The sequence below is a fragment of the Staurois parvus genome, unplaced genomic scaffold (genome assembly GCF_062004578.1).
Source record: "Staurois parvus isolate SC_StPar_1 unplaced genomic scaffold, SC_StPar_1.0 ptg000461l, whole genome shotgun sequence".
Taxonomy (NCBI): domain Eukaryota; kingdom Metazoa; phylum Chordata; class Amphibia; order Anura; family Ranidae; genus Staurois; species Staurois parvus.
In genome coordinates, this window is record NW_028318257.1 from 820,199 (window position 1) to 832,866 (window position 12,668).

General features: G+C 40.3%; 1 protein-coding gene and 1 pseudogene across 3 annotated transcripts in view; both read right to left on the minus strand.

Moving 5' to 3' along the window:
* EVA1C (eva-1 homolog C) overlaps positions 1-12,668 on the minus strand; it is a 110,202-nt gene that overhangs the window by 9,750 nt on the left and 87,784 nt on the right. The window contains exons 5-6 of one of the 3 annotated variants that reach the window (XM_089688933.1): positions 6,034-6,177; positions 3,429-3,500 (exon numbers count right to left, since the gene is read on the minus strand). In XM_089688933.1, coding sequence (XP_089545059.1) covers positions 3,429-3,500; positions 6,034-6,177 — 216 coding nt within the window. Of the gene's footprint in view, positions 1-3,419; positions 3,501-6,033; positions 6,178-12,668 lie in introns of all 3 variants that reach the window. The other 2 variants (XM_089688932.1, XM_089688934.1) reach the window with 2 other exon arrangements.
* Positions 11,797-11,918, minus strand: LOC149452836 (U1 spliceosomal RNA; annotated as a pseudogene).

Sequence of the window (12,668 nt, forward strand, 5' to 3'; positions counted from 1 at the left end):
CAGCTCTGCAGTGAGAACTGAGCTATCAAACACCGTGATCGCTCAGTTCTGCCCTCCACTCTTAGCACAGAGCTGTGACTGTCAGTCTCTGGCTCTCTGCTTTGCCCCACCAGCGCTCACTGGGAAGCGGCTAGCTCAGGCTCCCGGATTGCAGAGAGGCTGAGCCAAGAACCAGTCAAGGATCTCTGATATTATTAGGATCTTTTCAGAACCTGGACTGGCTTTATGACATCAGCCACCCTGGACTTTAGCAGTTTGTTCTGCACTCCTGTGATCTACAGGGAAAGTATAGCCAAAATAGCTTTGGTTATACTTCTACTTTAAATTGTATTACTAGGCAAAACCTATTTTTCCCAATGGTACACAGACAGCAAAAAATAAACTTCCAGGGGTTTTAAACTTCACTACTCTGTCCAAAACAAAGGCTATGCATACACTTTAAAGTAAAACTGTGGCCAGGCTGTGGGCATGAAAAATTTGAGGACATACAAAAAAAAGCTATTTAATGTTACATGCAAATATAAGAAAAGAAAATGGTCATAAAAGAACATTAATCATTATATCCTCCTCCAATCACACTTCGATTTCTTACATTTAAAAAAAAGAAAGAAAACGTTGGAACATACAGTACATACATTCTTTAAATGATCCTTTGCTTTGTCCTGTGTGGGCAAACAAAATGATCACTTAAAGGCTCCTTTCACACAGGGAGTGGACTTTACCAGTTTTCTAAAACGCGATCTGCAGAGGATTGCTTTTCAGAGATGTGTGAGTGGCGGTTTGCTGGTGTTCCTGTTGCCTATTAAACACCATTATTCCTTACTCCAATGCACATTCTACATTGAAATACCATGCAGTTACTGTGTGCTACGCATTTGACACACGATTGAAGCGCGGTTCTGTTGATGTCATTGGATGCACTTGGCAAGCAGAGTGCCTGCTTAGCTCAACAGGTGGCCATGATACTGTGAACAGATTTGAGCTGGCAGTAAAAATGTGGAACAACCACCTATTTTTACTTCCCCCTTAGCACCTGTGTGAACCAGGCCTTAAGCTAGGTTCAGGACTTTGCATGTCGGAAACACGTGCAAAATCATGCGCCTTCCCAAAATGCGTTGCCCTTTAGCAGATGCACAGTGGTGCCATTAATTGTTAGTGTCATCCCCATGTGTCTGCAAATGCTCGCCATGTGGCACCATGCTGTTCATTACGGGGTGTTCTTGGAAAAGAGTTAGGAACTTCTTTTCCATATTTTTTGTGCATAGGGCACCCCATTGAAATAAATAGGCTATCCTACACACAATGAACAGAAATGCACCTGCACATGTTCATACATGTAGGTGTGAACCAAGCCTTAGGTTACTTTCACACTGAGGAGTTTTTGAAGCATTTTTGCATTAAAAAAAGCACCTGAAAAGCTCAAGAAAAATGCTTCCCTAGGTATGTAAATGTATATCTATGTATGTTTTCACACTGAGGCGTTGTGCTTGCGGTGCGGTGTAAAAACTCCTGCTTGCAGCATCTTTGGGGCATGTTTGGTGAGTTTAAAAAAAGCCCCAAAAAAGCCTCTTCCAATTGATATCAATGGAAACGTCTCAAAAACCCCCTTTAAAAACGCCCCTGAGAAGCGTTTTTGGTGCAGTTTTTAAGTCACGTGTCCTTTAAAAATGCTCAGAAAGCATGGTAAAAACGCCTATACGGTTTTGCGGTGGATCAGTGTGAACGTAGCCTTAGGATTAGCCACAAAAAAAAAAACAAAAAACAAAACACACTAACATACACATATCATTTTACATAAACAGTGAAAAAAATGCAACATGTGTGTTTAATAATGCAACATGCCATACAAAACGTTTTAAATCTGCTCTCGGACTATGCATGCAGATTTTAGAAGATGATAAGAATTAGCTTGGGTTTTCCTGCAAAGCATTATGGTAAACAGGAAGTGACATCATAGCGTTCATGCAGTGGTTCTAAAAAACATGCATTTTATCAGCACCGGGAACTGATACATGTCTAAAGTGAATGGGAAAAATGGGGGGAGAACCACATTTCTTGACCATGGATTCCAAGTATTATAAAATCTTTTACTCCATAGAGTTTTATTAGCTTACACTATATTTTTTCACTATTTACAAGATACTAAAGGACGGAAGTTTGCTAAACATGAGGTCTGATATAATATGTAACACTTTTCAGATAAATACTAATGGATTGTGAAATATTTGCACACGAACTTAATGATATTGAATGTCCTCTCTATAGTGCCTTGAGCTGAAGCAATGTTTGCACTTACTATTACGGGAGTAAACTTTAATCGAGAGTAGCGGTGAAATGTGTAACAAAGTCATTTCCATTTGGGTTAAAAACTGGTGAATAAAATCATAAAGTTTATCAAAACCCAAGAACAAAATGTCACATATTGCAGCTTATCAGTCTATAGATGTGATCGCTGCATTTGTTTTCATTTTTTAAGCGTTTTCCTTTATTTTCACCTGGTGATCCTGCCAGTACCACATTTCCTTTCCTAGGATGTCAATGCTCACTCAGTGTAAAGATGGCTATTTGGTACATTCGATGACCGAACAAATGTTGTTCGAAAAGTTTGTTTGCCAACTCCAGGCAAAAAAAAAAGTTTTCTAATGCATCCTAGGATGCTCGTTTTTATCCAGGGGAGAGGAGAAAGCTTTATACTCACCCAATACTCTGCTCCAGTGGCAAACAGCGCTCCCCCGCAAACCAGAGGTGGACTATTCCTGACATCATCATGTACAGAGCAGGTCTTTGGGCTTGAGGAAGTCAGGAACAGTCCACTGCACAAGAACACTAGGCCCACAGTCATAGGGAGAGATCATTTTTTATACCCTAGTAGAAAGGATCAGCAGGAGAAAACAAAGGAAAAAAATAAAATTAATGCAGCCTTCACATCTAAGGACTAATAATCTGCAATGTATTACATTTTTGTTCTTGGTTTTAGATACACTTCATGGGAAATCCAAAATTGTAGGGTTATCACCAGTAAAGAACTAGAAAAAAATGTTTCTGTGGGGACACCTGTCAGATGGTCATTAGCACCACTCCTAGATCTACAAGTTTTGAATTTCAGCTATAAAATAGGAATACAACAGTAGAAAATACCCTAAAAAATACCCAAAAAACCACATATAATTAGGGACCTGACACTGCACTCATTAATGAGGTGCTAACATGTCAACGGGAAAAAGTATTTTAGATAAAAAATATTTTAATCCTCTTCCAAATGCTAGCCATAAGCCGAAGTTGGAGATCCAACCATCAGGTGATCATTTTTCCTATTTTTTTTTAAATGTCCTTTCTAGTAAATTACACGCTTTTATGTTGTCCATGGTCAAAAAAAGTGTCCATTAAAAATAAATATGAAGATAAGCCATGATAGTTACCATATTTACCATCGTTCTGCTTCAAAGGGGGTATTAGATTAGAAATCTTTGGGTCAACCTCCTTCAGAATGATTTGGGGAACTATAAATGAAAAACAGAATATTGTATGTTTCCCCTTTTTAACGTTCTCGCTATTTTCATTCAGAGGCACCTATTTCTATTTTATGTATTAAATATGACTTGGTTGAAGAATACTGACTTCTTGATGGATGCATCTGTTTAGGGTGGACCAATTGGTCTAGTTATAAAGAGCTAAATGTCAGGTCCACCCTGGGTTCAACAAGCATTCCTCAGTAAATCAATTACCTGATTTGTGCAGCCTGACTGCCATTTTTCTCTGAAAACTGTACTCATTCCAAAAACAAAATCACCAATATCGAGACTTTTTTCTTTAAAAATCTAGTTGCACTAACATTTGTGAAAAAAGCAAAGATTATGGATTAAAAAGGGTAATTTATGTGTTGTGGTTAAATTAAGTTGCTTAAAAATGAAATTAAAAGGCAAGCTTCCCCCATTAGAAGAGCTATTATACTCAGACTTCTGGTGGCCCATGTCTATGACCTTCATTTTGTTCCATAATTCATCATTCAAAACTTCTGGGCGTATTGGATGGCTGTCCTCTACCATGATGTGGTTCCTTCCTCTGACGTCTAAGTCACTACCCTATCCACCTTGTGCTGCAAAAAATATTGGACTTCAATGAATCTTACAAAGTCTTGCTATCTCTTTTTTTATTAAGTGTTCTTGCATAGCAAGAGCACTTATTGTTATCTCACAAGTATATTCTTATTCTTATTATAGCCAAATTTGCCACGCTAACTCCTCCCACAGTTTTTACACTACAAGACAAGTAATATATCAAAACGTGCGGATTGTTTCCGATCGGATTGCTATTACTTTGTGGAACGTTTCGCCGAATCGTTCAAGAAATATCGCGGTTTTTGTGGCAAAATTTTCCCATAGGAATGAATGGTACATGTACAGTGGCAGCAGAGCACAGCTAGAGTGTGGAAGGAAAAATCAGAACATGATTTGTAAACTGCCATCACTCTGTCATTTTCAAGCCCACCTACACATATCTTATATCAAAACGTTCAGCTAACCCTAATGTCACTAAAAATGTTCACGGCTAGGACATACTCCTGATAGTTTTCAGAATATGACCATTTGTTTGCAACTCACCCCTCCCATTGACTTTCATTGAAAATCCACTCTAGCCACCTGAAATTTTAAGGGACGTTTTTAAACTGCGACTGTGCCTTCATTTTTTAGCCCTGCTTCTTGTGATTATCACAATATAAGGCTCTTTGCTGTAGCATTTATACTTTTAAAACTACAAGTGTTTGAATATGGCAATCGCCAGTGAAGTTGGCAAGTTTAAACAGCATGTTTAGAGCAGAGCTGCTGACATTCCTGACTGAGTGAGTTGCTATAGCAACCAAACATGACTCACACGCAGCTGAGTCACACAGGCTGGACTGTGAGCTCCAAAATACAAGCTGAAATCCATTTCTCCCTCTGTCAGGCTTTGTATGTGCACTGCTTACATTTCATCAATCAGTTGGTAAAGGTTGCGGCAAGAACACTTTACACAATTTCCCCAGAAATTGTAGATTTTCTAGTTATTATTATTTTTCTAAAGAACCATAGTTTTTGGTGACCTCTTTTCTTTAGTATGTTTTCATATAGTGTGTTCTAGTCTCTCACTGCTGGCTTCTCTGGCCATTGGACCTGTTATGCCCAGTATTATTCTCTGAAGGTAGAGATGGGTATTTTAGACTTCTCCATCCTGGCATAGTGTGGTATTATGTCTGAAACTTAGACTACCATGGAAAATGAAACTGCAGAATACATGTTCTGCACAGAAACCTGTACTGAGAAAGGTTAGAGGTTGACATTGCTAACAGGTCTTTCTGAAAAGACTAGTTCTCTTACTGTCCAATGGCTTCAGTAGTTTTTGAGTTACTGGCTAGGAACAAGTATGCAGTTCCAACTTTACTCTGACCTTCTTGTATGTTTAAGGTCAATGATCTAAAGTATTGAAGTCAGAGAGCCAGGCAACTAGCATTTTTCTGAAGCATATTGGTAATGGCATCTATTGTATTTCAGTACAGACTTTAATAACGGCTCAAGCAATATTTAAAGCCCAACTCTGGGCAAAAAAAAAAAAAGTTTACCCCTGCAGTCAGGCTCTGCCCACACTGCATGGGTCAACTGCTCGTTTTGTCTAGGGGTGAGGAGAAAGTTTATACTCACACAATCCTTCGTTCCACCAAAAATGGTGCTCCCCCATGGTCCAGTGGTGGACTGCTCCTGGTCTATGGAGTCTGCTTGGGCTTGATGACATCAGGAACAGTCCACAACTCAAGACCGCTGGAGCGCGGGGGTGCTGGACTAGTCTTGTGCTTGGAGGATTGGAGGATTAGGTAAAGTATATCTCCTATCGCTTCTACCCTACACAAAAACGAGCAGTTAACCTGTGCAGCCCCACTACATAGAAAAACGTTTTCTTTGCCCCGAGATGGGCTTTAAGGGTCATAACAGATAATTTTAAAAAACAATGCAGACAATTATCAAAGCAATTAGACTGTTTAAAAGCTACTAGCTTCCTTACCGCAGGAATAATTTACAGTGAGATGTTTGATGATGCCTGGTAGACAAGGACTTCCAAAATGCTTATCACTGACCAGCATTCGACATCTCTGCTTCCCATAACACCGGTGTGCCAATGCTTCCATCGCAGAATATGACACACAATCTGCAGGGATTGAAGGTAATATCATTAACCTCTTCCATACTGGGCACTTTTACCCCCTTCCTGCCCAGGCCATTTTTCAGGTTTCAGCGCTCTCACACTTTGAATGACAATTGCGCGGTCATACAACATTGTACCCAAACTAAAATTTTATCATTTTCTTCACACAACTAGAGCTTTCTTTTGGTGGTATTTAATCACCGCTGGGGTTTTTATTTTTTGCTAAATTAACAAAAAAAGGCCGAACATTTTGAAAAAAAAAAACACGTTTTACTTTGTTTCTGTTATAAAAGTTTGCAAATAAATAATTGTTCTTCATAAATTTAGGCCAAGATGTATTCTGCTACATGTCTTTGGTGAAAATAACCCAAATTAGGATGTATTTTTTAGTTTGTAGGAAAGTCATAGAGTTCACAAACTATGATACATATCTGAATATTGATCAATCCTGAAGTACTGACAGCCAATCTAATTTCTTGAGTTCCAAGAATGTCAGAATAGTACAGATATCCCCCAAATGACCCCTTTTTGCAAAGTAGACAGTCCGACGTACTTCATAAGAGGCATGGCGAGTTTTTTGAAGTTGTATTTTTTTTGTCATAATTTTTTGGAAAATGAAAAAATTAAAAAAATTATTTTCACTATTTCTTTTTTACATACTGTCACCAGTGCAGTACAGCGTCATCATATAACTGGCATGGCGGTGAACAGGGACACTGACTGGTGACAGTATGAAAAAAAAAATATTTTTTAAAATTGTTTATTATTTTTAATTAAAAGTTTTTCTTTTTTTTCATATTTCACTATGACCAAAGTAGTACAATGTTACCATAGTAACATTGTACTACTTTAGGGAAGTGATCAGTATTTTTTTTTTTTTTTACACAATTTGCTTATAGCTAAGAATTACTTTGCTATAAGCAAGCATTTACCTGAATGACATTCAGGGTTTTTTTTTTTTGTGCTTAGCTGTGATTTGGCCATGGCTAATCACATGACACAGCTGGGCTGTGATTGGCCCAGCTTGTGCATGTGATCGCCATGACCATTCACAGCTAGGCACACTAGTATACAATGGATGGCATGAATGAAGCCATTCATTGTATACAACTGTCATGTGACCTGCTGTGATTGGTCACAGCAGGTCACATGGTAATGGCAACAGGGCCGGTACTCAGACCTGTCATCGGCCGTGTCCGAGCTGCACGGCTCTGCAGGCGCGCAAACTGCGCATGCCCCAAAGGACGCCATATGGCGTCCACCCGGAACGCTGAGTGATTTTTCCGGCCGCCAATCAGCCATTGGCCGGGCGGCAAAAGGTTAAGATACTGGATCAGGCCTTGGAGGTCAAGTTTATGGAGGATATAAATAAATGGCAGCCATAGACAAGCAGGGCTCTTACGGAGAACAATGGACTTGTGAATGACTTGTCACCTTCTCTTTTTTAACCATTATTTTCAAACGGGAGAAACTGGACAACAAAGTCTTCTGTAGATGAGATAACTGTTTTTTTCTAATGTGTTATATTTGTAAAACAGGTCCCCACAACAAACTCCCTCACCGAAGCCCTAAAACATTAATCTTTACAAGAACGATTTACGCATGACCAACTGCCACATTTAAACTGACCCTAACAAGTACTATATATCCTATCCCAAACCTTTACCCATAACTCCCAAAACCTAAATTTTATCCTGACCTGATACATCTCAGAGGCCATTTTAGAACCATTTTTTTTACACATTGCTTTTTATTAAATAAATTTTGCATTTAGGCTCTAATAGTGATATGAAATGCAATGTAGTGATAGATCAAGGTTTTCGTAAACAGGCCCCTAGGAGATGGAACTTTGAGGAGGCAATCCAGGTACAAATACACTAAGCTTCTTAAAGAGGAACTGAACTCTGGAAGCTGTGCCCAAAAAAGGACTAGTCACTAGTATTATCAGTGGTTTCCCTGCAGCTGATCCTTCCCAATAACTGACTAACGATATGTAGCACCCTCCTAGTTAGCTAGGGGGAGCTCTAGTTCAAACGTGGGAGAAAGGTCTAGAAGCAATGGGCTGATCTGAGGAGTGGCTGGTCTGTACTCTTAGAGGACCCTGGCCAATCCCCAACAGGAGGCTTGGTAAGGAGCCAGGACAGCCTTTAAGAATAAATGAGACTGCTCTCCTGGAGGAGAGAAGAGTTGGAGGAGAGTTAGGGTGGAAGAGGATTGTGAGGCTGGAGGCAGGAGCCTGTGAGGGGGCCCAGATGGAGAGGGGCTCACCTACAGGCAGAAGATCTTGGAAGGAAGAAAGCTGAGAGAGCACCACCTGTGAGGTAGGGAAGGAGCAGCCCAGCTAAAAGGCCTAGTAGCAGCCTTCAACCCACCAACAACACAGGAGAAGGACTGAGTAAGTAGATCTGCACCCCCTGGGCCAGATAGGGGAAGGAGCACTCTAGTGGGAAAACAGATAAGCCACCACCTGGGACTGTCTTATTTCTTAAAATGACAGACACCGTTTCCTCAGGCAGCCAGACAGAGGAGCATTTTGGTTTGGGGTGGTACTACAGGAGACGCTGGCTAGCTCTCCAAAAGAGACTGTTTTCTGGAACCAGTTGTAAATAGTTCGGGAAGTTGTCTTCAGTTTTTCAGTTCATTGGGCATCCCATAATCCCTTACCCTATCCTAGTTCAATTTCCCTAATAAAACTTAAAAACACAAGTTTAAGGACTGGTTACTGACTCCTAGATGCAAGTTTGTGAAAATGCATGTTGTCTGGCTGTGCAGGAATATAGGGGGACCCCCAAAACTTCAACAACTACTAAGGGGGTAGTGCTGCACCAAGATGGAGGTGACCATCTTTGGTAGAGGCAAGGCTTTGTTCCTTCTGTCCGAACCTCCAGCAAGGAGAACAATGAGCAGCACTTTGCCTTAGATCTCACAGTCCAGATATACAGCTATAATGCTGTGGGGACAGTGGTGCCTAGGCACACTACAATACCAGGAAGTCCTATTTTTCAGGACAAAAGGTATATATTTCAGTGCACTGTTTAAGCACAATCACATTTCTAAATGTTCTCAGTAACATAGCAAATCCTTAAATCTTTAGCTCAGTTCCACATTAATGCAAAGTAAGCAAAGTATGTTATGGTGTGACAATGACAGATAACAGTGCTAAAGATTTGTAGAATAAGGGTTCGGAAAGAAAGAGATAAAAAGAAAGAAAATGTTACTCCCCGAACATCATGTCGTGTAAAACACAGATGTACATTCAATATATTTACTTAAAACCGCTTGGAATTTTCCCATTCCTCCCAAGAGACTAAAAATGAAGCCTATGATGCAACAGAATAGTCTGCTAATTCCAGTGTTTCAAAGAGAACCCACATGTTTATACACAGATGTCACTTATAATCAACATTGGTACTTTTGATCAGATTGTGACAGCTTAACTCTGAAGTCGTGTATGCCCCTTTCTTTCTTCTTATACAGTTGCAAGAAAAAGTATGTGAACCCCTTGGGATTACGTGGAGTTTTGCATAAATTGGGCATAAAATGTGCTCTGAACGTCATCTAAGTCACAACAATAGAAGAACACAGTCTGCTGAACATAATACTACACAAACATTAGATGTTGCCATGGTTTAATTGCACATAACATGTAAACATTCACAGTGCAGGGAGGAAAAAGTATGTGAGGCCCTAGCTTAATGACTTCTCCCAGAGCTAATTGGAGCCAGGAGTGAGCCAACCTTGACTCCAGTCAGTGTGATGATATTGGATGTGTTGCTGACAGCTGTCCTGCCCTTAAAAAACACACACCTGTTTTGGGTTTACTGGTTTCAAGAAGCACTGTCTGGTGTGAACCATGCCTCGCAGAAAAGCGCTCTCAGAAGACCTACAATCAAGAATTGTTGACTTGCATGAAGCTGGAAAGGGTTACAAAAGTATCTCCAAAAGCCTTGATGTTAATGTGTCCACGGTAAGACAGACTGTCTACAAATGGAGAAAGTTTAGCACTGTTGCTACTCTCCCTAGGGGTGGTTGTCCTGTAAAAATGACTGCAAGAGCACAGCGCAGAATGCTGCATGAGGTAAAGAAGAATCCCAGAGTGTCAGCTAAAGACCTACAGAAATCTCTGGCACATGCTAACATTTTTGTTGACACATCTACAATAAGGAAAACATTAAACAAGAATGGAGTACATGGGAGGACACCACGGAGGAAGCCATTGCTGTCCAAAAAGAATATTGCAGCACGTTTGAAGTTTGCAAAAGAGCACCTGGATGTTCCACAGCACTACTGGCAAAATATACTGTGGACAGATGAAGCCAAGATTGAGTTATTTGGGAAGAACACACAACACTATGTGTGGAGAAAAAAAGGCACAGCACACCAACATCAAAACCTCATCCCACTGTAAAACATGGCGGAGGGAGCATCATGGTTTGGGGCTGCTTTGCTGCCTCAGGGCCTGGACGGATTGTTCTCATTGATGGGAAAATGAATTCCAGAGTTTTTTAAGACATTTTGCAGGAAAACGTACGACCATCTGTCCACCAACTGAAGCTCCGTAGAGGATGGGTGATGCAACAGGACAATGACCCAAAGCATACAAGTAATTCAACAAAACAATGGCTGCAACAGCACAGAATACGCCTTCTTCAGAGGCCCAGTCAGAGTCCTGACCTCAACCTGATTGAAATGCTGTGGCATGACCTTAAGAGAGCGATTCACACCAGACATCCCAAGAATATTGCTACACTGAAACAGTTTTGTGAAGAGGAGTGGTCCAAAATTACTCCAGATCGTTGTGCAGGTCTGATCTGCAACTACAGGAAATATTTGGTTGAGGTTATTGCTGCCAAAGGAGGGTCAACCAGTTATTAAGTCCAAAGGTTCACATACTTTTTCCTCCCTGCACTGTGAATGTTTACATGTTATGTGCAATTAAACCATGGCAACATCTAATGTTTGTGTAGTATTATGTTCAGCAGACTGTGTTCTTCTATTGTTGTGACTTCAGAGCACATTTTATGCCCAATTCATGCAAAACTCCACGTAATCCCAAGGGGTTCACATACTTTTTCTTGCAACTGTACAAGACAATCCAACCACTGAAACTATATAATCAAACATATTAGCCTTTTATCACACAAAGGCTTGTCTCTAAAGAGCATATATGATCTAGGCCTAACGCGAAATATCTCAATATTTTGGGATACTGGGCAAAAGATTCCAGTTTTTATCCTCTTCTCTGCCATTGGATGTCTTCTCCATAATGGTGCTTCACAGCTATCTATTTGTAGACAAATTCAGTCTGCCTGCTATCCAAACCTGAGAGTGCTTCCACTCTTGTGTCTTTAGGATCTTGAACTGGGCTGTCACATACCCAACTCTTCGTGTCTCATTGCAAAATCAAAAACAGAGATCACTGATATACATATTGTATGCTTACAGTACACATAAATGGCTCACCCTATAGCAAAAATTTGGTTAAAGGCCTCAGCTATCTGATTACCCAATGATTTACTATCTAGAACGATAACCCTTGATGGGAATTACAGTAAGGGTTGGGAAACTTTTATGATCTTCCTACACTTGACTGCTAAAAGGCAAGACAGTTTTTTTTTCTAAAGTGTGAACGATACCACAAATTATGCAGTCGAGTTTCACGCATTTGGGACAATTGCAAGGGAGAGCCTCACCCTGGGAGAACCACCTTCATGATCATGGTGTCTCCCCTGCCAAGTAAGTATAGGCAAGACAGTTTTGAGAAAAAAAGAAACATTTGCCAACCTTTTCCCTTTTATAAAAACAGTCCATAGAAAATCGGACTGCTGATTAGTTTGGCCCCTCTTTTGTGCCATTAAAAGCATCCACTGTTCTGGGAAGGCTTTTCACAAGATCTTGGAGTATGTTTGTGGGATTGTGCTCCCACTCAGCCAAAAGAGCATTTTCAAGGTCAAATAGAGATGTTAAGTGTAAAGACCTGGCATGTAGTTGGCATTCCAGTTTATCCTGAAGGTGTTCATTAGGTTTGATGTCAGGGCTCTGCTGGCCACTCAAGTTCCTCAAAACCAAACTCAATCCATGTCATTACAAAGCTAATTGTGCACACAGGGCCAAAGCCATGCTGGAACAAAAAAGAGACTCCAGTAAATTGTTGCTAGAAGGTTGAAAGCTCATGGTTGTCTAAGTAGTCCTTTGTATACTGCATCAATAACAGTAGCCTTCACTTGAAATATCTGAACTAAATAATTTGATGGTGGGGGGGATATACTCATACCTTTGGTCATAAAGTAGCAAGCCAGGTTTTCTCATCCAACATCATTACCTAACCTCACATATGCTCTTTTGTTTGAGTGGGAACACATTCCCCAAGCATACTCCAAAATCTTGTAGAAAGCTCTCCCAAAAGAGTCTTTTATAGCCACAAAGTTGAAGAGTGGGTAAACTTCATTTGAGGTCTGATATCCTATGGACTGCTTTAATAAGGAGTAGACAAT